Source organism: Anopheles coluzzii, chromosome 3 (assembly GCF_943734685.1).
Source record: "Anopheles coluzzii chromosome 3, AcolN3, whole genome shotgun sequence".
In the NCBI taxonomy this organism is placed as follows: Eukaryota; Metazoa; Arthropoda; class Insecta; order Diptera; family Culicidae; genus Anopheles; species Anopheles coluzzii.
This window is the reverse complement of record NC_064671.1, coordinates 44,755,154-44,782,977: the sequence shown is the minus strand read 5'-3', so window position 1 is coordinate 44,782,977 and position 27,824 is coordinate 44,755,154. Positions and strand designations below refer to the sequence as shown.

The following is a 27,824-nucleotide window of genomic DNA, read 5'->3' as shown; positions in this document are numbered from 1 at the left end:
AGTGTGCATGTCACGAGAACTGTCAGCTTGTTTTATCTATCCATTTTTTATGCTGCCATCGTTTGCTACCACAACGATTAGTGAGCGGAATATTATGCAACTCCCACCGCTTGAGTCGTTTCGGTTTTTTTCAATAGGACTTGCTCTAACGCTGTCTAATGTTATGCATGTTTTTCCTTTCGCACAGGGAGTGAAGGTTAGTCAGTCAAACATAATCTGGTTTGCAAGTAAACTGCGCGTTTCTAAGTAAAGCTTCATTTCTGCTACTTTGGAGCCTTTGATCGGCGAGTATGGGGTAATGAGCTTCATAGGGTTTATTCAATTTAAATTTATTCGGCCTATTGTAAATTTCTATTTGTATAAGATTTCCTAAATTAACACAGTTAAAATTTGCTTTTTAGATATTTATTGTCTATTTAAATTGTCTTCTTTCTTGAAATCATCTCCATTTAATCATATGTAGCACAATCATCACTCTAATAGTCATAAGCGTTGGATCAAAGATTGCTGATTCCCATCGCATCACTTTGCCCCGATTGGTTTAAAGAATGATTTTTCGTGATAATCAAAAGTTAGAAGAATAAACCAGAAACGATCATCAGTTATAACGGTTGGGAGTCTACCAATCGCTTTAGACCTACATCCAACAGTCATTCTTTTTGTACTGTACCACACTTCGCTCGAATTCTTGGCTACGTACAACTGGCCGCCTGCTTACTCAAAGCAGCCCCCCCAACATGTGAGGATTAATCGATCTACCCCGATCCGGAGCCAAACGTCGCAGATGCCGATGTACGAAGATCGATTGTGATTTATGTACACCCCGCTCAGCCTATTGGAGTAGAAAGTTGGCTGTTGATGCTGAGGGCGACGTCTCGCGACGGCTCAAGTAGGTCGACTGCCAGGAGGTGATTGGTTATCGGTATCTTTGGGGGCCACCATCTGTGAGGAAGTTGACGTTGAGCCGCTAAAGAATGTCCCCTCAGCGGGAAAGGTTGATGTCAAGCGATTGGGAAATGCATTGCTTTAGCACAGTACCGTACAGAGTCGGCAAAGAATGCCCCTTCCCTTTGGCTCGAATGATGATGTACCTTTACGTAAACGTGTGTGTGTATTTTCGTTAAGGTACGGACCCATGAACGGACGCACGGAGGTCGCCGACATTAGACAGGGCGCGCGATGCAAGCTAATCGCACGGTTCATCCAACCGAATGAACGCGAATTTCAAAGTAGCGAAAGAAACAGCAATCAAAGCGGCAACAAAAAGCTCCCAGAAAATCGATTTCTGCACACTGGCGCGCGATCGTGGATCGTGGATGTGCGCATCTGTGTTCCGTAGCGAAACGCGCAAAACCACTTAAACGATGATTCCCACCTTCGTATGATTATTTTTAATCTTCATTTCATAGGCTCTCCTCCTCCCCATCCCGAACCGACCCATCCTGGCCCTCTTCCCTAATGATCCGTGAGCGCGGCTCGTTTCGTTGCGTTTAATTGGAATGAGCCAGAACTTCTTCCTCCGCTTCTTGTCCGGATCTTCAAGCGCGATCAACGCACGGTGTGTTGGTGGTGGTCGCAACCTCTCAAAATGGCAGCCTCAAGGGGTAATGGAAGCGAGCTCCATGCCGGAGCCAAGGGACCGTCTGTGCCGACGTGTTCGTGTGTGAGCAATGTGAAGTGGTGTTCCTGCATCACCGTTAGAAGAGCTGTACCTATCTGCTGGCCGTACACACAGTTCTGCCTCCTGTCGAGCGGAATCAGCCCAATCGCGTTGGTAGTGAGCAACAACACAGTTAGTGAGGAAAAAAGAAAACAAAACATATTGCAAACGCGAAATGCAAAAGCAAAACAACATGCATAGCTTAGCGCTTTTTATGATTACTTATGGTTCGGATTTACGGCCAAACCGGATAGGCGTCGAGCGGAAGAAGAAGGCCGCCGGTCAGCAGCCCCATGTGTTTGTGGGGCCGGCGGCTACCTTTTAGCAAATGAAATGAATATAAAAATGAACTAAAAACAAAACCAATGCCCAAGCGAAGACACGCAACGAGTGAGCCCCGACACACAGCACGAACACTAAACGACGCTGCACGGACCACACCAGCACACAGGCGACCGGTTCCGTCGAGCAGCCCGAACAGCCAGCCAGCAAGGGCAGCTTTGCAACGGAAATGCCGCGGATCGCTGGAATACCTTCGCGCATGGCGTTGGGTGTTGATTGTTTTATTTTCATGTTTTTATTTTTTGCTCGTTCCTTTGCTTTCGCGAGCTTCTTCGCGGATCTATCCAATGGGGTTGGATTGAAAATTTATGGAATTATTCCGCTTATGCTATGCTATCTAGTCTAATTGGGGGAGCCATTAGTGGTTTAACAAGAATGTAATAGATGCAGGAGTAGCATTGGACGGGAATATGTTTACGAATTTCTCTAGCATAATTTCAATGTTTAATGCAGCATATGGGAAACGTAGTTAGACCAGCATTGGGTTGTTTTCTAGCTGATTATCGATGAAAACCGATCGTTTTTTTTCAATTTAAATCATCCTCCAACTAGAAGCATATGTTGTTTAAAACGTTCACTGACCACAATCCCTCCTCCTTCTTATTAAACTCTTCACTTTCCAATGTGCCCAATTCGGACGTTGTTTGATTCACTTTTCATTTATCCATGCTCGGCATGATCAAAGCCAATCACCGATCACCAACGAGCGAATGTGACCGGAAAGACTCACTTTCCTTTCCCTCTGGAGCTACAATGGACATCACAATGGGTGATTGCAATTTTCCCCAAACACACACACACACACACACACACACACACACACACACACACACACACACACACACACACACACACACACACACACACACACACACACACACACAAGCAGGCGCACACACATGATCCGTGGACCTGTGATCCGAAAATTGACCGACACATCCATCAATCGGGCTAGACCGAAGGACGGTGCCAGCATTATTGTTCACATCGAGAGGCACATTCAAGATCGTAGCCGTTTTGTGTAGCGATTGGTGCGATTTCGAAACCAAATTGATGTGAACCAGTTTGCGGAAGTATTGCAATTTCGTTTTTTCTTTCACTCGCCTAGCATCATATACATCGTGGATGGATAAATTTCTCCCCACTCGTGTCCAGCCACATACTTCCCGAATACGTGAAAAATGGAAAATGTACACAATGCACAGGTAAACGATCATCACCATTGAAGAAAAGCGACTGCAAGTGTACGGAGGAAGATCACCAAACGACCAACATTAGGCCCGAAATGGCTAGGCGCCTTGACGAAAGAAAGGCAAAGACCTAGAAAGAGACCTGCGAAGCACCAGTTAAAACCGTTCATTACGGCTAATTCTTTAATCAAGACCACGTGAAACAACAAACACCAACGCTCAAAAACAAAAGGAGAGGCATTTAGGAGGCAAAAAAGTGAATTTGTGTGCACAATTTACATTTCCCCCTTGCTTAATTTTCTACGCCCAGTAGCAAGTGCCAATTGAACGGGGAATTTCGCCACAATTTCGGACTTCTAGAAACACACGATCATGCGTTCACTCCATGCAGCATCTCGCACCATCAAGCCACACCCAGCCTGACCCTGACATGCTTTGGCAATTGTTTTTTAATGTTTGATTGTTTAATTAGTTTTCTTGATTGTGCACATACGCGGGGCAATACTGGGGAAACAGTGAAAGGAAAATGGAAAACAAAAGTAAGCGCGGTGGTATGGGCTGGGTGCGTTGGGGCCGAGAACTGCAGCGAAACAAAGCGCGTGCAAAAGCAGGTCAGCTGTTTTTGGTGGTGCTTGGGTAGAGTTTTATTTTCACTACTTTTGGGTTTCTTTGGGTCATACTCACTTATTAACCCACACGTGTTGCCAGCTAATGTGGCTGGTGTTTTTGAGCTGTTTCTGCTTTTAATTACTCTTCAAGCTAGAGATTGGCGAAGCGAAAGTGGTTCAGTGAAGGTGAATACATTTTAGTGGCGATTTGCATTGCCTGAGCTGCTGGGTGTGAGACTAACGTGAGTCAAGTGTGGGCGAAAATAATAAGTCTTGTATTATGAGCTTGAGCTTGAGACTGATTGTGCTAAGTCTCCACCAGTAAACACCAAAGATGACAAGAAGCGAAACACTGTGAATACTTACGAAATATTTCCCATCGTTGAAGCGGTTGTGCAACGTACGCATGACGGCGTCCTCCGTAAGCGGGCCGGGCAGATGTATCAGATCGTCCATCTCGTTCCTTCCCGAGCTCTCCTGCCGCTCGCGCAAGTGTACCGTGGTGGGTCCCGTACCGGTCAACAGTGTGCCGGATCCGCATCCACTGGGAGACACGATCGTACCGAGTCCGCCACTGCCAGCATGTCCTCCCACGTTGTACTGTATCGAGTTCGAGCCACCGAAACCCATCGCCGTACGTCTTGGAAGCGTTCCACCGCATGGTACTGTGTCTGGGTGAGGGTAGAGGGACAAGATATATTAAATTAAAACTCATTCAAGCAGCAATAGATAGCTCTAGCATCAAATAAATACTCCGATTACAATGTTTGTTTTAAGATCACAAAATTCACAGATCGTCTAGATTCTCCGGGGCCAAACCGTCACCGCGTTATGCTACTGTGTTTTACACTACTTCTTGTATTTGGCGTAACGTCCTACGCGAACATGCCGGCGGTCTATACAGGCTTTCGAGACTTAAATCATTACCACACACAGCAGGATAATCAAATCATTGCTACGGGGAGAAGATCCATTCTAGGTATGAACCCATGACGAGCATGTTATTAAGTCGTACGAGTTGACGACTGTACCACGGGACCGCCCCTGTGTTTACTAATCATTCCCCATTAAGCACCTCGGTTAAAACCGATTCATAAATGGAACTGCAGGTGAAATTGAACCAATCAGGTTGGGCTTACTCGTTCCACGGCATAGTCCCGCCACTGGCTTAACGGTGTCAACTAATGCTGTACGATTTGTTACTTTAATAGCTCACGCTTGGTCTGTCCTTTTTTCCACAGGCAAAGGAACCGAGATTAACTATAGCGCTGAAAATGGTTGTAACTTTCGCCTCCAATACTTACACACGCAGCGGTTGGGGGGGCGCATAAATTACTAAATATTCAAATGAGCCTTCGACGGTTAGCATAAATGATTAAGCCTGCACAGCGGCAGGTTTGATTTGCAGTATACAGAATGCTCATCTTAATTTTCAGCTTGAATCCATCTTCATACCATTATTTTATCATTCGTATAGAAACCGTATAGATAGATTTTTTTTTAGAAATTATGCATTTGAAAGAAATTACAAAGATTTCCAGCCACTTCACCAAACTCGATCGAATCTGGCGGTAAAAAATCACATAAAGTCGTTGTTTCCTTTGATGCTTTTAGAACATTTAATCATATTATACGAGCTATTGCACAGCACACGTTTGCAATAAATTGATGCAACCGTTGTGCGAGGCGTAGGCAACTAACGTTCCTCTTCGATCAAGTTTGGGAAAGTGGTTGATCATATAAATAGGAACAAGTGTGACTTCGTGAAGTCGTGAAAGGATCTTTTAATTGTAGTTATAATTTATTTTTCTATTTGAATAGTTCGTTTATCTGGTAGTTTATTGTCATATTGTTGTCATAAAATATAACTCAATGAAATTTGAATTATTTTTAAAATTATATCAATTTGAAAGCAAAATTATCATGTAAACCGAATTGTAGCTACACAATAATTAGGGTCTTACATTTTTTGATAAACTATTTGTAAGTATTTTTAAATAGTTACAAAACTTTGTTTGAATACGATTAAAAAAACAATCAACAATTTCCATTACACTGTATTGCTTCTTTCTTCATAATTCTATGAATGCGATCTTTAGGTAAAAACAACGAACGTTAAACAAGCGAAAAACAAATTACCTCACGTTGCGTTGTCTTATTTTTGTAGTACTCTTTCCTCATCCTGCTGCGTACTGATTTATGTTTCTTGAATAAAACAAATTATATGCTTGATAATGCAAACAACATGCGCACCTACCATGGTGATGCTGCATCGGTGGCATTCCTTGTTATTATTACCGATCACCAACAAGCACCGCACAAAAAGGCGAAATCCTTGCGTTCTTTCACCGTTCCGCTGCACGGCCGTGAACGAAAGTAAAATGAAGCATAATCAAGCCTCGCATCGGCGGGTACGGCGGAAAATAGGGACTCGTAGGCGAAGCAGACAGTGCGCGCTCCACTCTCCCACCGACTGACATTATGCAACGATGAGTTTTGCTCGTCACATCAGACACTGCCAAGTCGTTTAAGACTACGCCGGCTGGACACAGACACAGAACGGACCGTGCGATTTGCACGGACACGAGCAAATTATTATGCCGCTCAGGTTGGACGGCTGATGGATGATCGCGTACGCGGTTCGCAAGCGAAATAAAGTTTACTGAATGATATCCCAGCCAGGCACACGCGTGTTCAGGGTCGTTTGAGGATACACAAAAAGATTCCTGTTCTAAAGTTCCGTGGCCATTGCCGTAGACATGCGGTCGGGTTTGACCAGCTTTGTACTTGAACGGGAGATATAAGATCAAAAGTGGATTGAACAATTCTTTGAGTCATATAATATGAAAAAATTAGTAAGCCTTGAATGGGAGACACTATTTTCACTGTAAACAACAATCACGATTGATAGAATAGGTCATGCTTTCCTCAATCCAAATTGGATTGGAATTAGTTTATTACTTAATGTAAGTTTTTTATTTAAGTTTTATCAGGTCTACGTTTATCAAAGTGGGCAAAACTTCATTACGACAATAAAAACTAACATTATAAAGCTGAATAAATTTTCAACATTTCTTGATCTGAGCACAAAACCATGGACTCTGTTCAACCAGCTGGTGAAAGAAAAGAACAACTATTGCTGGTCGTTTTCGGTTAGTACTCACCTCCATGCAGTAGCGCGCCGGCACTGGTGTTGTGATGTGGCAAGGGGTACGGGATTGAGGTATTTCGTGGTGAAACGATTGGCAAGACGTTGACATTCGGCTGCGAGGCGTTCAGATTGTTGCCCGCCTGGTTTGACGGTATGCACTGGGCTGCACTCGTAACTAGCATGTGGTTCTGTTGATAGACACGAAATGACCATATGGAACAAACGTAAGTCAACGAGCATGAAACAGAGTTTGTTCCCTTTCAGTAACCCTTAGGGCCAACATGAAGGTGATAAATCAATGGAAAGCCATTTGGCAGCACCCGGTTTCGGTTGGAGGTGGGTTTCCTTTCTGTTGTGCTTACTTACCTTAGCATTATTGGTAGCGTTATTGGTAGAGTTGTTGGTGCTGTTATTGTTATTGCTGTTGTTGTTGTTGTTGTTGTTGGTGCAACTATTGGCAAGATGTGGCAGCACGTTGATCCCGTTGGCGCCGACCGTGGACGTCATTAGACCGTTGGTCGCATGTGTCGCCAGCCCGGTCGCACCGTGTGTTCCGTGGTTCGATCCAGCGTTGTTAGTATTTGGTCCAGATGCTGGCGATACTACAGTACCACCGCCGACGGGTACACCGCCTCCATTGGGTCCTGCTCCCGGTGGTTGGCCACCGGTGTGTAGTCGATTCCTCAGCGTCACTAGCTCGGAGCTGAGGCTTTTCAGTCTTTGCTGCAGGTGAACGGCTTCGTTCGAAGAAGATGCATCTGTAATGAAATGTACATTTTTATTAGATTCAATCTGTAGTGCTCGTTAATTTGGAACTTGCTGTTTTGTTTCTACTTGATCTACGGAGTACTTAATACTGCTTTAAAAAAGAATGTACTTTATAGTAGGTTCTGTGTCAGTTGCAAGGATAATATGGGGAGGGTCGCTTTTTCAAACACTCGCTTGTTGGAAAACTACTTTTAAACGAAACGAAACCCAGAAAAAACGAATTATCTTTCTTTATATCCCATTCGGGAAGAAATAATTGCCTTCAGTGCGTGTGGGTTTGTCCAGGTTTGTCAATATTCCATGCACTGGATCCGGTATCATTGCGTGTACTCGCCGCTTCTCTGCCATACTCTCCACTGACCGATTCATTGGCCGCTTACACTTATAAACACACAAACACGCACGCAAGCGTAATGACGCGCTGTACAGATAGAACGCCCCTTCACTGATCCAGATGCACGCAACCATCATCGGGACATGCTACCCAGCGCAAAGCCGTACGCTTGGCCAACCGATTTCATTCACTACCCTGGGCGGCGTACATGCGTGCCAATATAATGGCGCCGGTTCTGCAGCTTTGCAGATATCGGCTTCCTATTATATCCACGCACAAGGCATACGGAATTGGAGTGAATGAACAAAACGAGAGCGCTGAACACAGACAGCTTTATGATCGACCAATCGAAAGGATTGATCTTTAATCTTATTATATCATTAAAATTCTCAACCAACACCACGTTGCTTATGTTGAACTTATGTGCAGCTGAGAAATCTCAATGATATATGGGTAGCCTCGATTGCTTGACACCGCCTGGAATGTACCAACACGGAGAGCCCAACGTGCGGATGAGAAAAGAAATGCTGCTCTAATTGAGAAGATCTTCCCGTAGAACTGATTATACCGAACTGCGGCGATCAGTGTACACGGCAGTGCATCAATTTAGACATCCATCCGTCCATCAAGACATACGGGCGTTCGTGCAATGCACATCTCACACCAGTGCTTGGTGATGTGGTGTGACATATTTTTAACCTTGCAAGCATTGCGCTACCTACAACGCAACGCTTTCGTTTGACTTCTGCAGGCGACCAATTTGCGGAAATCGCCGAATCGTGATCGGCGGGTTCGTCTGGAAACCCACCTCTCATCGGGAACCGTCCGCTCCTTCCGACCTACAGTTTCCCGTTATGATAATCACAGCCGCAGCAGCAGCAGCAGCAGAGCAGCGTATACACTCCCTTCCAGGGTGGACACGAGCTTTCCGAACCCGAAACACAACGTGGAACGAACCCCCAAAGGCCATCATTTCGTAAATAAGCATTACGAAATAATTGACTTCGGATTGTTGCTTACGGGAGCGATCGGGTGTGCTGCCATTTTTTTGATTGCACCGTGCACGCCCGCGGTAGGGTTTGTTACTTCGTTTTATTTTTGCGACGCAATACGCACGCGGATATCGTCTCCAACCTTTTTGCAGGCGAAAGCTGCGTCAAATCTACGACACATTGGATTGCGTACGTGGCCCCATTACACGCCTTTGGCTCGTTGGCCGCGGTAAAGATAACAACCCGGCGAACTGAGCCGAGGGTTTCCTCCTGTTATCCACCCTCGGGATATCTCTCGGGCGAGCCCGTTCGAATGCGGTTAGTATTTCGCACTGCAATTGCCGCGTCGCGAATTTTATGCGTTTCTGTTTATTACGCCTGGCCGCGTCTGAAGCATCGTTCACGGGTTCGTGATAGTTTTTCATTAACGGGTTTATTATAAACATAAAGCGTAATGATATGTTTTATGCTGCCTCATTTTGCGGACATCTTGAGAACAAACGAAGTGCCGACAATAAAGCAGACGAGCGGCAGAGGTACGTGGCATAAGCATTGCATGCCACCTGCGGCAAAGGCTTGCGCAGCCATAGGTGAAGCATTGTGTATGCGTAACGTAATGTATGAGATTTTGCGCACAAAATGAGCTGTTAACACCGCGATCGTGGATGAAAACGGTTCAAAAGTCATGGCACCCCTTCTTGCAGCACTGTAGGTGGCCAGTGAAACAAGAGGTGGCGAGGTCGAGCTGGATGAGAGATTGGGACAGCATTAATCTAGCTATGACTGACCTCAATACAGTTTAAGGTGTTCGGTAGCTTTTATCCATTCCACGGTGAAATGGCTAATGCGCGACACAGTGGCCCCATAGAGTTTGAAGTATTATTGTGAAAAAATAAAATAGATTTTCAAAGCTTAAAAGTTGAAAGTGTTTGAAAAATGGTACTTGAACAACTTTATGAAAATGGAGCAATCACGAGTGAACCACCATAAACACACTTTCCTTTAAAATTAATAACAAACACGCATTCTTGTTGAAGCCTTTTCGCTACAGAAATATTCCAGCAAATCCCGCTTGTACAGCATCCCCACCACGTCCAAGAGAGAAAACTGTGCGCTGTAATGGCGATTAATTAAATTTACATCTCCATCATCGCACGTTCCAACTCGGGCTAATGATAGCAGGGAATGCCATCGTCTCATTCAGCACATCACACCTGTCTCCATCAAACTGGCGAGATACCATCACCGTACTACTCCTATCTCCTGGTACGATACGCTAAACATTACGAATTTCAATACCTTTAACTATGGAATGAAAAGCGAAGTCAGCGAGCAGCCACGGCCGTAAGGTTTTTGTCGCAGTCACTTTCTACCCTTTGCTTGCAGCAACTGTTAGCCTTAGATGGGACGGGTGAGTGCGGACATATTGTACGTGGGTCACCGTGCTATGAAGGGCTCAGCTTGCTAAGAAGTGGGACAATCGTCCGGTGGAAAACACGGACTGGACGAGAAGAGCTGTCATGCCGTGCTTCAAGTTCAACGACCAGCTAGCCCGATATGGACGATGCTTGGTTCCTGTTGTTGTTGTTGTTCAGTTGAGCGTGCAGCATGTACAGCTGTTGCTGGCCATGAGCGGATCTTTGTGTTGGAATAATGGAAAAAGGTATATGCTTCCAAAGATGAAAATGCGAGAAGAGCACAGCGAGGGAAGAGACGAAGCTGTACGGTACACGAACACAAGGTAATGCGAATATCCGAAGGGTTGGCTTGCTTCCCGTAGTTGGCCGCCATCTTGCTGTTGATTCTTTGGATTGCGTGTGGACTTCATATCTACAATTATCAAATCAAATTAATTAGATTCAATCATATTTTATCCCCATCTTCGTGAATCATTTGGAGATTAAATGCTTGTTCACTGATTATGGTTTATTTCCAGCAATGTGTTGAGCAAACTTATTGGATCATCGTATCTGATCATTTTACAGCAAGTAAGTTTTTGATCATATAACTGAAGATTTATTCTTCACTAAGGATTACCAGTGATAGGCCAATTTATCAGGAAGTGGGAAACCTTCACCAGAGTTGATGCATGTGGATATAGCTATTGTGTAGAATAGCTTTTTCTAATCACAGCTAAGTAAGTACTTTAGAAATGATCGACCATAACATTGTGTGGATATTCACCACGCTGTAACTATGTAATGGTTAGGAAGGAAGAACATCGTTAGGAAGAATATATTTTATATTTCAATTTGCTTCGCTCATGCTTTCCAGAAGTGCCGAAGTTGTTCGACTGTGACGACAGTGCCCAGTAGCAGCTATATTACAGCAGTAATTATATTCATCCGCTGATTGCACTTTGCAGTCCATTAGACACACTTAGTTTGTTTGGTATTCTTTGTTATTCCTTGAAATTTCTTCCAACTCATACTAGACACTTTACAGTGCCATCGTACAGGAAACGAAGGGTTAATTGTTTGTTTGGCTTGCCGGTACATAAGCAAGCAAGCAGTACAGTTACAACCCTACTTTTTTTCAGATAGAGCATTTCTTTGTTGGTGTACTCAAAATTCAACTGGTCAAAAACGCACCCAGAAGAGATGCCCGATGCTCGGATAATCAAGTTCCGGCGATGAAAGCGTTTAAAGCAGTCCACAAAATATCTGATCTCACACTAAAATGCTAAAATGTTCTCTGAATGTTTGTTTCTGAGTGTTGAAAGAATCCTGGTACGACCTCAGCTTAGCGCTGGATGAAACAGTTCCCCAACATTTCCTGAACGGCGGCTTTATTCTCCATATTCAACACGCACGCATGTTCAACACGGTCAAGTTTCTTCTGATACAACAAGAAATAGCGCCTAAGTGCAAAACCGCAGCCCTTTTGCCCTCTAGAAAGTTCTTTCATTAATGGTAATCATTAGTGCGCTAATAGCCCATCACTAAAAGCTGTGCCGGTGGCCTCCCTGCATTACACTGAACCTTTTCTCTCCTCAAATCACTAACTTCCATCCATGACCAACTAAAACGTGTGTCGATAATTTAAACTTTCGAGTGGTCAAACAGAGGGGCCAACCAACGGGAAGGAAGACGACGTGCAGCAGAAGTCGAAGAAAGTAGGCAAGCAAGGTTACTCTACTCTTCTGCTAGTGTTACAGGGCTATGGTAATAATCTTCAGCTTCGTTTCGAACCTAGCTTAGATGGTGGATAGTTTTTATGCTTTGAATCGAGCGGTTTTTCCTGTTCTTGAATTTATTCCACACACATTCTCCACATAATGGATCTTTGGGTCAAGGAACAGCGTTGATTTGAGCTATGTTTCGTTTGTTGGATAGCCATAGCTAAAGTATCTCAAAAATCTTCCAAGATCTTCAGCAAAGTCTTTCGTCTGTGTCTGAACTTGTGCGGCTTTTGTGAATGTGATATTTTCCGGAAAGAGAGAAAGAGAGAAAATAAATGCAGAGAAAACGTAAGCTTCACTGCTGATCGTCCAACAACACGCCAGCTAAGCCTACGGCTAACCCCGCTGACTCCCACCGATCAGTCGGTTGTGAGCAGGTTTTGTGTACGCCTGATCGTATCGGGTCTCTCGACAAAACGATTGTGCTCAGGTGGCTTCCCGCTATGATCTCCGAACCATGCCATCTGCTCGATTGACTCAAAAAGATTAAGCAAACCGCTAGTCCAGGCAGGCTTCGTTTTCCCGAAAAAGAAACAAGCGAATGCCGTGTCTTGCGTACGGACGATTCCAAAGAATTCACCGTCGATGATCGTCGGACCCCTCGTGGATAAGGTTAATTGGGATAAACCAGGGCCCACGGCACGCAGACAGCAGGACGATGCTGACATTTATAGACGACAAGTGGATCGTGGACGTCAAGCTCTGAACGGCAGAAGCTCTGACCGAACGCACCACCGCCCAAAAAGCCTAAGGGGTCTTTGCCTTTTCTGTACACGTGTTATCTTCTCCCGCACGCAGGTTATGTACGCTTTCTTTCTTTGCTTGCTAGCGCGTCATTCGCCCAACGGGTTAATCCTTTTCGTATTTATGGTGCGCAAAATTCGTCACAAAGCGTTCCTGTCCCCCTTATGGCTGCGGGCAACGGTTGACCTGTATGTTCGAGGATAACGGACCATTAAATTGGACGTCAACATGCAAAAAGGTAGGAAAAATGAGACAACACACACGACGAGAATTTGGCCGGTCTGTGATCGGTGTCTGTTAGCAGTACCCGCCAGTGCTAAACTGTCAAATACGGTGTTTTTCTTGGAACAGTATCCCGCAAAGCATTGTCGATCATCGCAACCGATCAGGTGGTTTGATCGAAACAGAACTATTTGCGCTACTTTTTCGTTTCTTGGAGATTAGCCTATTTTCTCGAATTCTAATCGAATCTGTTCCGGCATCCAATTAACAATTAGTCAGTTTGCCACACTCGGCAATTCGTTTCACGAACTTTTTTACGCAACAGTTACAAATTGATCTCAATCGGAAATTAAAATTACTATAAACACCCATTGTAGTGCTATGGTAAAATAAAATCAGCCAAAATCTCACCACAAACCCACACACACAGACAACCAGGCACACTTGGAAAAGACATTGCGTGGCATATAAAATGACATACGGTGCTTCTTGCGATGCGAAATCGCCCAATCATCGATCGATCCAGGGGTGGTGCATCAGCACTTGAAACCAATGCGGCAACAGAAGAACAAATTAACGATTTCGGCACCTGCCGAAATTGGATGCGCCGTCGTCACTAGCCCGCTCTGACACACGGCAAGAACCTGCTGCAACTACCATCGAAAAAGATAACCATCGATCGGTATGAAGGGTGGGGATATAAAATCGATCGCAAAGAAGAACACCACAAGAACTCCCTGTTGGTACCAGTGTCATCAATTAATCACCCATCTACGGAACAGCGCGAATGCGGCGCAATAAATTGGCGCGTGAAATAACGTGCCTCACAAACAGACACAAACAGGACAGGTAGTGTGAGGCACGAGTTTGGTGGTGGATATAAAACCGCAGCCCAATGTTGTTGTGTATAGAACGGTATTATTTTTGGCAAACTACCAAAAACTGCTAGGCTGTCTGTGGTTTCATCGCGTGGTCGCTTTCTTCTGGTTGTCTTTTTTATCACTTTTTACGTGCTATAATCAAACTTGTTCGGTTGACGCGTAGTATTGCTTCAAAAGAATGCATTTGAACATTATTTTTGTAGCCTGTTTGTTCAAAAAGCACTGTTTTATGTATTACTGTAGGACCATATTTCCCTTTCTTTGTATGTGACGCTTTTTGTTCTGTATTAAATGTTTGTATGTCGCTGGAATGTATTTCGGTCGATTGGGGTTCATTCCATTCTTCCACTCTGGTTTCTGTTTCTCTATGACCATAAGACACCCTACAAGCTGAACCTAAAGCTCCCGGTCCTCCAGCTCCAGGAGAAATGAATGAAATATGCGATACAATTAATTCAACGAATCGATATGAAATTTATGCAAATAACAGCATATCTGCATACCGAACTGGCGACGTAGTAAGGTGGTTTCGGACGCTCAACACCACCCTGGTGAGCTGCGCAGGTAAGTCCTGCGGAAAGAAAGTTTTCTTCAGCTGTCACCAATATACCGGGTCGCTGTAACAGCAATGGGGGACGCTGTCCTGTTATCTTTTGCTTCGTCATTCGGAACGCATGACAGAGGAGGGAGATCGAAACAAAATAAACGACCCGATCAAAACATTTGACTGGCTTTCGTAGTGCTCCCAAGCCGTGCCTGGTTCGGATCCGCCTTTTCACAAGCATTGCCCGATAAGTTTAAGGAGTGTAACTGGTTTCTGTTCGATATTGATCGGTGGAAGTTTACTCAGATTGTCACATCGGCATCAAAAGAGAGGACCTGATTTTATCTTGACAATACGGGAGACGAATTGAAAGAAGACAACACGAAACCGTGTTATAAGAAATCGTGTTTGTGTCAGAAGTTGTTTGCTAACGTTGTGCTGCAAAGATTTTAAATAAGACTAACACGAATTAGCAGGGGTATGAATGAACTTTTCTTATCCTTAAAATAATAAGTAAACAATACTTAAACGTGGGGTAAAACAATACCAGATCGCCAGTTATGGTATATGTTCAGAATACGTTTCATCATTAAATGGAAAATCAGTGTGAAAAGAATTTGTCTTAGCTCCAGAAAAGAAACTACACCTCGTTCATCACAGCCTGGAAGCCTGATTAGCTAAATTTACATGCTTGATTTACACACTACTTCAATCTGGGAATTAATGTTTTATTTTCACCCTCTCTCCTTCTTTACCCCATTCTTTACCTATATCTGATCTGATCTCAATCTCATCGCTGTTTGGTTGGCTGATTGATAGATAGTTCATGCAACATTTGATGATGAAGCGAAATTTGATCTATCGAGTTTTCTGTTCAAGAAGATAATTTTTATGGAAATATTTTACATCTTTGGCGGTGTCTTCATAACTTTTGTGGGTGGTGTTTTCATAACTTTTCTTCTTTTTGGAGTAACGAACGAACGCTATTCAACAACACGTTCTTTTAAGGCCATTGGGACACAGGAGTAAATTTAAATGTATAATTATTTGATAATCTTTCAGTAGCGATTATTTCACTTAAACAGTTAAACAGTTATATTGCTCTGCATGCCATATAACGAACCAAAAATGAAACAAAAAGGCATGAAAGTCTTAGCTGCCATAGCCACGACTAATCGAGCAGCTCATGCCATTCGCACGGGCAATTGACGCTGTCGCTGACAGGTGATGGAAGATTTCCTGCCGTTGGAATCTGACCCATTCTTATCTTCTCTCTTCATAATCGCCTTTCCTCGTATTTGCAGCCAGTCATTATGTTCACATTATCATTCTTCGTTAATTAAAATTGAAGGCCTTTCATAGTAAAAAAAACCTCATAACACGTGTCACAAACTCAATCGCGTGACTTTGAAATGCAATATGAAGAGAGGGCTTTAAAACAACCAAATTAAACTAAAAGATACAACAAATATATTACTAGAAGTGTGGTTAAATGCATGTAAAAAATATTGGTATGGAAGCTTTAATTCATTTGGGGGAATTATTTTTGATGCATTTATAATAGCTAAAAACAAAGTACTTGTATCCATACATTGAAGGCTATGTCATCAACAATGATTGATGAGAGACTGGAAAGGAGCATTAGAGGACAAGCTTGTATAGAAAGTATCATTTGCTTGATTGTTAAATACTTCCATAAATTCATATGAATGTTTGAAATAAGTATTATATGTAATCGTATTTATTTTCAAAGGTATGACGATTTCCAACGTACGATCAGATCACATTTTTGGAGTAATATCAGATCAGAGAAATTTTCATTTGTTCTGTTAATCTACGTTCTTCTCCAATGCTATGCAAAGTGCGGTACTAGACTGTACAATTAAAAATGTCCTATCAATCGAAACACAATATTCGAATGAGACAAAAAGCCCTGTCCATCGAGCGGATAAAAAGTTACTATATTCTTAACTGCTTCTCTCCCTGGAAGCAACCACTCCTGAACCGCCGATCGGACGTTTTTATATGTTACTGATTCGGAGAGAGTTTTACGATAATTACATGTTTGGCTCCTGCACCTTGGACTAGAAAACTCGATCATCGTGCATGTGCGATGGAGCTTGATACAGCGAAAAGAAAACAGGCTCTGCCGTTCATCCGATTCGTCGCGTTCGGTAAGCTTTGAAGCCTCTACGAGTGTAAACGCTCACAGTGGCGCTCAAACAACTCACACTTCAGCAACTGTAAGCAAGTTTCCAGCGTGAAAAAAATGGTTCCCTTCTCATAAATATATAAATTGACTATGAGGCAATCAGAATGCTTCCCGCCTTACATTGTATCTGCTCTCACTCACTCGCACGCGGGTCTTTGGTTCGGTTTGACTACATGCGGCATTCCAGCTGCTGAACAACATTCAGATACCAGCCGTTCAAACAAACCGTCCCACCAAACAGGAGAGAAGGTAAACTCCCCAATTTAAACCATTCCAATCCGACCTCGTTCGCCCAGTTTGAAACTCCTCGAGCGGAATCGAACGGACCATTTGAAGATCGCAACGGCTGGTTCCACATTCGTTGATCGCTCCAAACGGTCCCATACTTTGCCTCGCAGATAGTGCTTTTCTCATAAGGAAATTTGCAATAAAAATAAATTTTTGTTTCCCCTGGCGGGTAGCGGGTATCTTTACGAGCACAGCCAGGCAACGAGCGTAGTTATGCGCAGAGACAGTTTCTGCAGTTGGTTGCATTTTATACCAATTTATGCTTCTGGTCAACCAAACCATTTACAGTTTCGTTTTGTATTGCAGCATGCCAAACCAGGCTGCATGCAGAGCATCTGCAGTTCAGACGTATTTCACGTTTGCAGTGCAAAGTATCAATGAAATATTGAAGTTTGTTCCCGCTTCTCACTTATCTCACGTACTTTCGTGCTGCACGACAGTGCATGTGCTGTATGAACATTGTTTATAATAAAATTGTAACTGTTGTACAACACATTGGCATGTTATATAACTATTCATGGTACATTATAATTTGTACAATCAAAATAGCTACAAATATCAAGTATAAAACTTCATTAAATGTCACTCAAATGTTTCCTGTATTAGCCCTGTACATAAAACATTTTCATATTTTAAGTCGAAACAAACAAGTTCAGTAACATATCGGGTAAACCGTTCACCGAATATCGCCCAGAAATGGAAAATCGTGACAAACTATTTTGCTGCTTTTGCAAATGAAAAGCTCCCTCCTTTCAAAAACCCTCATTGAACATCCAATAGCTCGCAGCCTTGTACTGTGTAGTGCTGGTAAATGGAATGAACAAAAAAAAAAACGTTTCAAAGCACAGCTCACAACTATTGAGCAGCTCATAGCCACGTCCCACTATAGCAGAGCCTTAGTTGACGGTGCAGTAAGAGGATTTTGTATGGTGCCAGGTCGTGTCATGCTTTTTGGCTCGGGACTATGTCAGAGAAATGGAAGAAGGGGTCAAACTACGAATGCTGGCTTACGTTTTTCTGGTTTCGGACTGACAATTGCCCATAGACAAAACAGGGAGTGTGGTGAGTCGCGTTTGCACAAGATCCACGAGCACCGCTGGATTGCTGGAAGCCGTACTCATGCTCTGCGCTCTCGACTCAAAGTAAGTGGGTTAGCACAGCTAGCCAGGTAAACCGAAAGGCCGAATCAGCCCCACAACTAATGGCGTTGCCAAAGGAATTGCTGAAAAAATAGCAAACCTCAGTTTAGGTTCGCGTTGATGATATGAGCTACTTTAATTTAAGTTTCGGCAATTTATTTCTGGAAAATTTAATCGTTTATACAGCTTGTTTCATTCATTTTTCGTTACAAATCAACACGACGAATGTGATTGCAATTTCAATTCTTTCAAATTTCAAAGTACATTAAAATGCTTTTGTTATTCCACTGCGAAGCCATAATAAGCCTACTCCTTCCTGTCCATGCACACGGAACGCACAATAACCGCCCCAAAACGAAGCGCAAGAAACTGATCGAGTGGCAGAATTTAATTATAAATATGAAATTTGATACGCCTCTGCGTTCATTGCAAGAACCAACCAAACTCGAATCACGAAAACAGACCCACCATCTCCTCAGAAACTAACATAAATTATGTATGAATATAATTTGTGTGGTGTGTGAATTCGGGTTTTTTTATTTCTTCTTAACCAACTTCAATGTCTTTGCCACCAAACCATTTGTGGGTTTGCATTCCAGAGTGAAGCAAAGAACCGCGTGTTTTGTGCTTTGCGTCTCCGCACAAGAATCCTGCAAGAACAAAACATTCGGTCGGAATGCAAAAGATGAGATAGCAGACCAGCAGCACACTGGCAATAAAACCGAAGTCTCGCAACCCGTTCCGCAGCTCGTTTTGTGTAAAGGTAAACAAAACAAACTCATCCAGTTTGTACCCATGGCTGCCGTCGCATTTAGCGACGAAACGATCGGGGACAAGGGATGGAACGAAGCGAAAAAGCACACTAACATCACGAAATGCAGCTTCATTGCATCAGCCTTCAGCCTTTGCAGGCAGTGCGACACAATGGATATTGCACTTGGGTTTGCAAAGACGGGTCGGTGGATAAATGCAAGAGCGAAGCCCAACACCACGCTCAGCAGAACCGCACACAAAAATGGCCACCACAAATCATTGCATAAACATCACCACTTGGAAGAAAATTGTATCCGTTTGCATCCGCCCGGTCATGCTCCGTGCCCCGTCCTGGATGCACACGCTACGATGCACTTCGTACGCTGTGCACAGGTCGTTTTTCATTCGTTTGTCGGTACAGAGCAACGACAAACACTTGCGCTTGGCATATTTCTTGGAAACCGAACCGAAGGACACACAAGAAGACCAGAGAGACGCATCGATTGCGCGCCAAATGGCAGTCATCAGGGCGTCCTCGATCGGCTGCCATCGGAAAGTAACCATGAATGCATCGATAAATTCTGTTCCGCTCCGGGGGCAGAAACACGGAAGGAAGAAATTGCAATCGCGTGAGTGTGCCAGGCTGGAAGCGGGGAAATCAAGTTCCGAACATGAAATCGGAACATCCACCAAGATGTCTGTGCACACCATCCGTTGGCATCCTGTTTCGCTTCCACACCACAGCAATGACCGGGGGTTCGTCGCTTGTGCCACCGTTTAGCCTTTCGCGATCCCTTGCATGTTGCTTGGTCGAGCTGGACGGTAATGAAGGCACTTGCGCGAGTTGGCTTTTGGCGCGGGACATATACACAACACACAAGTAAGGGATTGTGCATGTTCTTTGAATAACATTTGTATGCCAATGCGTCAAGTAAATGTTATATAGAACATGGCCAGATATAAATTTTACACCGTCTTTAAACTTTCTTATCCTTACTTATTTACTCTTTTCTAAAAAAACATTCTACATTATCGCTCATATTTTTCAACGTAAACTTTATCAAAAAACAAATAAACAAAATGTGTAAATAAACCGCAACAAATTTCCACAACAGCAAATCCCAATAAACAAATCTCACAACCAAGGTATTTATTGTAATGTGACAATGAAACGACCGTTCAACAATATATTACTATAATTGCATGTATGCAATCATTCTCACTATATTCGAAAACTAACTAACAACACTTTTCAAACCTTAATAACACCAACTACGTCGCAAAGATGATGGTCGCGCCGTCGCAAAGCTCGACCAACTGGAAGCAGCAGAAAGAAACGACGAAAGCAAAGCTGCCCACCAGTGGAGAACGGCATAAGTGCAAAATAAAAACAGACTCAGTCCGGCCATTTTCGAACCCGGTTCCCTGATTCCTGAAGAAGGCTAGTTTTCTGGAAGAACGGAAGAAAACATTCACTTTGCCAAAGCGCCCGGCGTCGTCAACCTTCAAGCTTGGCAAGGAAAGCACGCTGCAATGCTCCGGCAGACGAATGCACGGTTCAAGGTTCCGTCTTTTCGATCGCAATCGGGCTCGAATTAAATAACAGCACAGAATCAAAACAGCAGGAGAACCAGACACAAGGCACCGAAAATGAACAACATATATGTAAGTTATAATTTTCGGAACGATGTTTCTCGTTTTTATTTCGTACAGGTCGCTCATATCCCCGATTGACGACCTGCACGCGTATTTCTCCGAGCCGAAACAAATAAAATCCCAAATTCAATGCACTCCACCCCGTCCGATGGATCATGATCATCATCATCGTGATATTCACCGAACGACGCCAGAACACCACACATTGAGGCAGTACGACAAGGAAGAACAACGCACGAAGAAAGATCGTTTGATAAATGCTAAAGGCTGCTACACAAGAGCAGCAAACAAACGAGGCAATAATTAGAAATCCATGGCCGAACCCGATATGCTGAAACGCAGGCAAACCGGAGATGGCATTTCCATTCCAGCCTGGGCGCTGCATTCGAACAGAGCTATTTGAATGCAACATCCAACGGACAGCGCCAACAGCGGTCGTTGGAACGTCGCGAAAGAATTAATGTTTGGTTGCAGGTCGATCCTGCTCGATGCAATGCAGTTCGCAATCAAACGGGGAAGTTGGTTTGCATAAGGTTGGCGAGCGATCGGCTGCCTGCTCATCATGGTTCCGATTGATGATAGACGGATGCACGACGTAAAGTGCTTTGGGCATCCTTTGTGCAGTGCGCCCGGAGCGGTGGTAGATGCTGCAGCTGCAATCAGTTAAGGCGAGCGCAGTGGCGTGATAGGTTAAGTGAGTAGTTCCATTTGTTAACCAAAAGCATTAGCACGGCGGTGAGCATCGTGAAGGGTATGTACGATCGTTTTGACCACTGATTTACGTCACCGCTCAATATTCTTATACAGACATGTTTTGATACAGACATTATACAGACATGATACATGTTTTAGCAAAGTGCAAAGTTGCAATATTAACTACTGAAACGTAATAGTAAGTTATTCAACTAACATACATTAATGCACAATTAAACTGCTCCTTTAATATCACCACAAAGAACAATTTCTACATACAAAGTGCGTCATTTAATACCATGTCAGTGTAAGAAAAATAACCGACAAAAGATAGTCTTTACAGACCACCATAAAACCTAACTACCGAATGAACTGAAAGCAATTAGCCGCAGTCATTTCGTAGGTTCATTATCTGATTTTCTCTCTCGAATCATAGTTGACATTTTTTGTACTCACGAGCCACGATCATTTTTTGGGGTGTTTGAAAAGCGGCTACGGGGCAGTGTGTTTCATTAATTGGCTGCTCGCTTGCAGCACACGCTCACACAACCCCATCATAAGGAATTTTAGATGCTGGCTTTCTGATGTAGTTGCTGTTGTTGTTACTGCCCTGTCGTCAAAGGCTGGAATCATTTTTATGAGTAACGATATAAATAGCATAATTTCGTTTCAAAATTAATGACGTGCGTCATTAGGTTGGACCGATCGCTGACCGGCGATGGTTGTCTTAAGCTGCCGCCTGTGCTCTTTGCCTGCCACGACAGCAGTAGGATAAATGAACACCGTCTGGGGCCTCTGCATCCAACGCAAACGATCGTATCGAGCAAAAACAATTTTGTGGTTGCTGCATCGAAACTCAAACTCTTTCAAAAAAAAAAAGACGAGAAGCGTACGCTACCCTAGTCGCTAGACGTTCATGTTCCTCGGGTGCTTATGCACATGTGCAGCGTGGCACTTTCAATGGTAACGTTGGACATTCTAATTAGGGTGTATGGCTGTTGTTTTCGCTCGACCAAGCGGTAGCTACGTTATCGTTCGTGCAGCGCGATGCTACCCACCTGTCACAAGAACAAGCGGCAAAGTACTGTTTCAATATACGCGTTAGAGCTTTAACACACCATCGACTTGTTTTCGTGTTTGGCAACTCTGCTCTGTTTTAGAACAGTTCACAAAACCAGCTAGTGTCTGCTTACCTTGCAACTTCTTTTCCGTTTCCCAAAACTTCTGCAGCTCTGTAAAGTATTTATCCAGGATGAAAACCTTCGACAGGCCGAGGGTGGCCATTTTGCTCGGAGAAGCACTATCGTAACGCTGGCTCGCACACTCCGTCACATCTACCATGCATGCGGGTGTGTTCAGGAACGAACATCGACGATCATCCGTGAAGCCGTTTCGCACAACTTATCACTCGGTTAATCCTGTTTTTTTTTGCGTTACTCAACATAAATTACACCCTTTCGCGATGACCTCCAAAATATGTGGACTCGTCTTGAATGTGGTTTTCTTTTCTTTTTTGCGAGCTGTTCAACGATTTTTTTCACTTTGGGTATTGGGGTTTTCCCCTTATTCTTCTTTTGCACTGACTATGGCGCTACGGCAAGCGATTATGTTTTGCTGTAATTATTGGGTTGAGGAATCGTTTTTTTCCCGTATCTCTCGTTTTCTCATCTATACTCTTTCTTCGTTATTTTTTGTATCTCCACACTCTAACCCAATGTGTTTTGTAGGACCATTCTACGGACAGCATGTTATCATTCAACTTCTCTATCCCGTCTTAACGCCTTAGCTTGGGTCACAAAAATCACTACACAGCTCCCTGCTTGCTGCTTTCCAGTTGTGGCTTTTGTTACCCTTCACCATACACACACAAACCATACATATACACATGAAAAAAATACACGTACAAACACACGCAACACAAGCATAGCACTTATACACTTCCAGCTTCAAACAAAACTCCTTGCGCTATATTCCGGTATATTCGAAGATTATTATTACACTAGTTTCCCAACTTGTTTTCTTTCCTTTGCGCCGTTTGTCCACTGCGCAACGGACTGCTCTTTCGCTATCTGTTTTCTATGTTTGTTTCGTTCCCTTTCGCTTCCTAATAACACTTCGACCTCTCTAACCATACATCATTCTCATTTATTTGAATTTCTTTCTCTGGCGAGCTTTTTACCACTTCGTTCGTAACAGCACCGCCTTCAACGCCCGTCAAACAAGGGATGGAAAAAAGATCGACGCCGCGCTTGTAGCCCACCGTCGTAATCCTCCATCAAAAAACGTTTGTCCGTTCGTACACAGCGCAGGTTCCCGAAAGCCCTACGGAGCCTATGATTTATAATGCTTCATTTGGACAACCGACGAGCAGCCTCAGCATGGTTTCTTCTGTTGCTTTACCACTTGATGCTATCCCGTTTCTTCTCTGGGATACATCACCTTTCCGACGTATCTGTTGCTCACTGTTGCCTACAAGCGCTATTGTTAATGCTGTTGTTGGTCCTTCTTTTCTATACCTTTTAAATCGTGCTTCTAACCTTCCGTAGCTTCGTTCTTTTTCCCCCTTTCTTTTACTTTACAAACACACCGACTGGGATAATTTCGACGTTGTCGCTATTGTGGCTAGTTCCTTCCTTTCTATTGCGCTTTGTTCAGTTTGTTATTGTTGTTGTTGTTGTTGATGATGATGATGATGATGATGATAAACCTACTGGTGTTGCCGTTGACTAAATGGCTAATGGCTCAACTAGCGAGAGCCAAATAAGGGTCACGAAAACACCTTTTACTGGTATTAGCCACCAAAACAATGCACTGCTTCTACTTTCAAACACTGTCACACATTTCAGCACTGAACAAATTATTTACGTATGTTTTTCACACTACCAATACCTTTTCGACGGCTTTTACACGCTACACGTTATACATTTTTGCAGCGGTAGGTGCATTTTTGCGATCTATCATATAGGTTCACGCTTTCATTTAACGCTACACTTAAATTCGACTACACCCCTGCTCAAAGCATATAACACTTCTGGATTTGTTTTCCAGCACCTTCACTTCATGGTAGCACATTCACAAAGCTCACACGCGCTGCCATCGTCAGCGGAAACTTTCTCGAATCTGAAACCACGCACAGAAACGATCGTACTTCGAACCGCTATTGTACGTTTTTCTCCCTTTTCTTCACCATTCTTCTCTCTTTCAAAACGACCATGCTCAGATGAAACCCACACCACTAAAGGTTAACTTGCAAGGAAGAGCAACATCAACGTTTATTTCTTTGCTCGGAACTCACGCTGGAGTAACCAACACTCTTTTCGAGCGTTAAGAATAAAAGCTTTGCGCAAGTATGCGTTCAGCGTCATGTCAAAAGATTTCGCTGAACGAATAAGCGACGAACCCCTCTAAAATTTGCTCAGTGTGATGGCGATGAACACGGTTGTGAGATCGTGGTTAAAAGCTTGTTTTGTGAGCGAAGAAAAATGCTCTCTTTTAATTTTGATACATCCCTCTCGAACTGGTCGAAGCTTTGCAAGTCGACGGCACAGCATTGAAACGGCATGTGTATGCTCCTAAACTTTTGTCTCGTTCGCTATCATACACACAAAGCTTTGTATGTATGAGAATCGGACACTGAATCACATGAGACTACATCTTATGAACGATTTGTGTAACGTGCTATTATTTGCGCAACATTATTTTGAAAGAAAAGATTTGATTTTGAATAAAATATATGGTTTTATCCTAACAGTCCTATACCTTATTTTTAAACTTAAATAAATTTCTATTATTAATAAAACTTTAACAAGAATCAACCGCAATATGTCTATAATTCATTTTGCAGCTTCCAGATGTTCACGCAAAAAGCTCTCCTTTGAAAAAGCTCATCGCATGAATGAATTCGTATGATCAGATGCAGGGAAAGTAAATAGAAGAGAGATGCAACATCAAAAAGCTTAACCAACGTCGCTCAAACGCCGTTTATTAGTGTAAGTAAGGTTCCGTCTGCGTTTCCGCGACACGCTCAGAGAGTTCCGCTCCAATACAGGTTCATCTGCCACACACGCGTAAAGGTACGGTCAAGTGAACAGGTTTTATTGTTCTCTTTCTCTACCATTTTTACTATCTTGCGTGGTATCTCGCTCGCTCTGCAACACGCTTGTCATTTTACCATGTGTCCTAAACGAATGTAAATGTGTGGAGCCACTCGAAAGGGTCTCTGAGCCGATGGTGAAGAAAGGAGTGAAAAACGAATACATAAAACTCTACGAACACGCTAACTAAAAAACTCATACCACAGACTCTTGCGAACCTCAAAAAGCCTCAGACCGACTCCCTTTACGCATTTAAGCGCAGGAACCTGTTTCTAAGCCGTTTTCACATTTACCCAGAGTATCCGAACGTTTGAATACCGGATCGTTTCTAATCTCCACAAAAACCTTTCGCCGATATTTAATTAGGAGAAAACAGGTCCACACAAATGCTGTGCTGGGTTCGGGCCATCCTAGCGGGTCAGATGTGAGCTGTTCGATTATTTTGTTGTGCACGATGTCAGATGAGACAGGTCAGACACGACGGTCCAACGTCTGACGCTGCGCAGGGTAGCATGACTCGTTCCGGATGGGCTGTGTTCCTTTAATGGGCAAATTTAACCTGATTGCATCACTCGGGCTCTTTAGTCCGGAATCGGTAGGCACGGGTGCGGCCTTCTGCATTATCAATAGCGCTTTCCGTCGCATGAATGATGAGCACAATTTGGAGCCCGTCTGGAGAGCCACGAGTGCATCTTCACGCGCAAGAGGTGAAAAAATCGCAAGAATGCATTGCATCCCCATCGCAGTGATTCGTTTGCGCCGAGCAAAAGGCAAAAGAAGTATCGCTTGCCACGGGCAGATTCTCATTACACGAAAAATTACCTTTGCAACATTGTTGGGAGTCTTTTTTGTACCATCACATGCTCCCCGAAGCTCCACGCCCGTAAATGGAAACAATGAGTATATTCTGTCGATGTTGAGTTTTTTCTTGCATTTTGCAACTTATATTATCAGCGGCTGCAATCATTGAAACATCCCTGCAGGGCTGAAGCAGCGCCACTGACGAAGAAGACTCATCGCCAAATATACATGTACAAAAAAATCCAAGCTCATTGAGAACATTGCACAGTGCGATTTTTGCGAATGCTGTAAGACACTTCGGGTGATTTTGTTCGCTTTCTTCGTCAATCCCCTTAGTTACTCACGCCGTCGTCATCATATCACATATTTATTATGCAAATTCATTATGCGTTGGGTTAATCTGCTCATTAGGGATCTGTAAAGGCTGATAGGGAACCGAGGTTTGGCCGATGTCTTTTTTTGAGGCGATACACCAGCGTGCATGAAATGTAAACTTTCGTTAATGGCGCATTGTATTGAGTATCGAGGTGGGTCAGATAAATAATCATTTAATTTACAGCTTCAAGCAATAAGTATTAACGGATTAAAAAAATATATAACTCAAGTTTGACGATGAAACTCAAATAAACAACTTTTGCGTTCACGGTGTATTGCGAAGAGAGGTTATGAAGTTTTGTTATATGCTCATCTCTAAATATTATGTAAATGTTTTGTAAATTGATTTTTGTAAACAATAAATAGACTTGATGCAGTACGGCAGCCTATTCGCTGATTCTCCTTAAGGGTCTTTTTGTTTATTTGCTTATTCCGTTACTTCTATCACGTTTCGATATTTTAATGCTTTTCAAAACGTACATGAACAGTAGCGATCAACAATGCATTTGAAAAACTGTATGTTGTATCTGAACAACTGAACAACTTCATTTCAATTTATACGTTAAATCAAACAAGAAAAGCTCTCATCTAGCTTCCAAGCTTTGAGGAGCTTTTGCCACACCCTCTATCTTTGCAGAGCTTTCACCTTTATACCAGAAGCGTAAGTTGAAGGACTCGTGGTGTGTTTCTTGGATTTTAGTACAAATTTAGTACAGGCCGTTGAAACCTTTACCATCATCGATTAAGTATTTTTGTGATTAATTTCAAAAATAAATAAATAAGAGCGAATCGAAACATGTTCTTTTTTAAATCTGTTGTTTTTTTTTTGTCAATGCAAAATGCTGTTTAAAATTTCTTGTCATGGTTCCATACTTGAAAACCAAACATGTTCTTACAATGTAAAAAGGAACGTTTGGTGTTTTATCGCAGGGTGCAATCTCATTCATTCGCGATGCATTCTTAACATCACGCTTATCAACATTATTCTCACACGCCTACATACAATTTTTATCGTGTTTATCTCATTAAAAAGACGGTCATTTTACAGGCGGATACACATCCCCTTACGTTGACGTGATGTGCTGCGCTTATCGTCCCTTTGCCCCAAATGATCCAAATGCCAGGTTGTCCTAAGCGAGTGGTGCAAGTCAGCAACCTTCGACTTTTCCTGCGCATACGCTACGTGCGTCTGCGTT

At 43.3% G+C, this 27,824-nt stretch overlaps 1 protein-coding gene across 3 annotated transcripts in view; it reads right to left on the bottom strand.

Annotated features, from left to right (window-relative positions):
- LOC120957156 (unconventional myosin-Ia) overlaps nt 1-27,824 on the bottom strand; it is a 70,876-nt gene that overhangs the window by 6,063 nt on the left and 36,989 nt on the right. Inside the window, exons 1-5 of one of the 3 annotated variants that reach the window (XM_040379208.2) lie at nt 24,248-24,522; nt 22,552-23,323; nt 7,318-7,709; nt 6,965-7,139; nt 4,167-4,471 (exon numbers count right to left, since the gene is read on the bottom strand). In XM_040379208.2, coding sequence (XP_040235142.2) covers nt 4,167-4,471; nt 6,965-7,139; nt 7,318-7,709; nt 22,552-22,699 — 1,020 coding nt within the window. In that variant the 5' untranslated portion in view covers nt 22,700-23,323; nt 24,248-24,522. Of the gene's footprint in view, nt 1-4,166; nt 4,472-6,964; nt 7,140-7,317; nt 7,710-22,551; nt 24,523-27,824 lie in introns of those variants that run through there. The other 2 variants (XM_040379207.2, XM_040379205.2) reach the window with 2 other exon arrangements.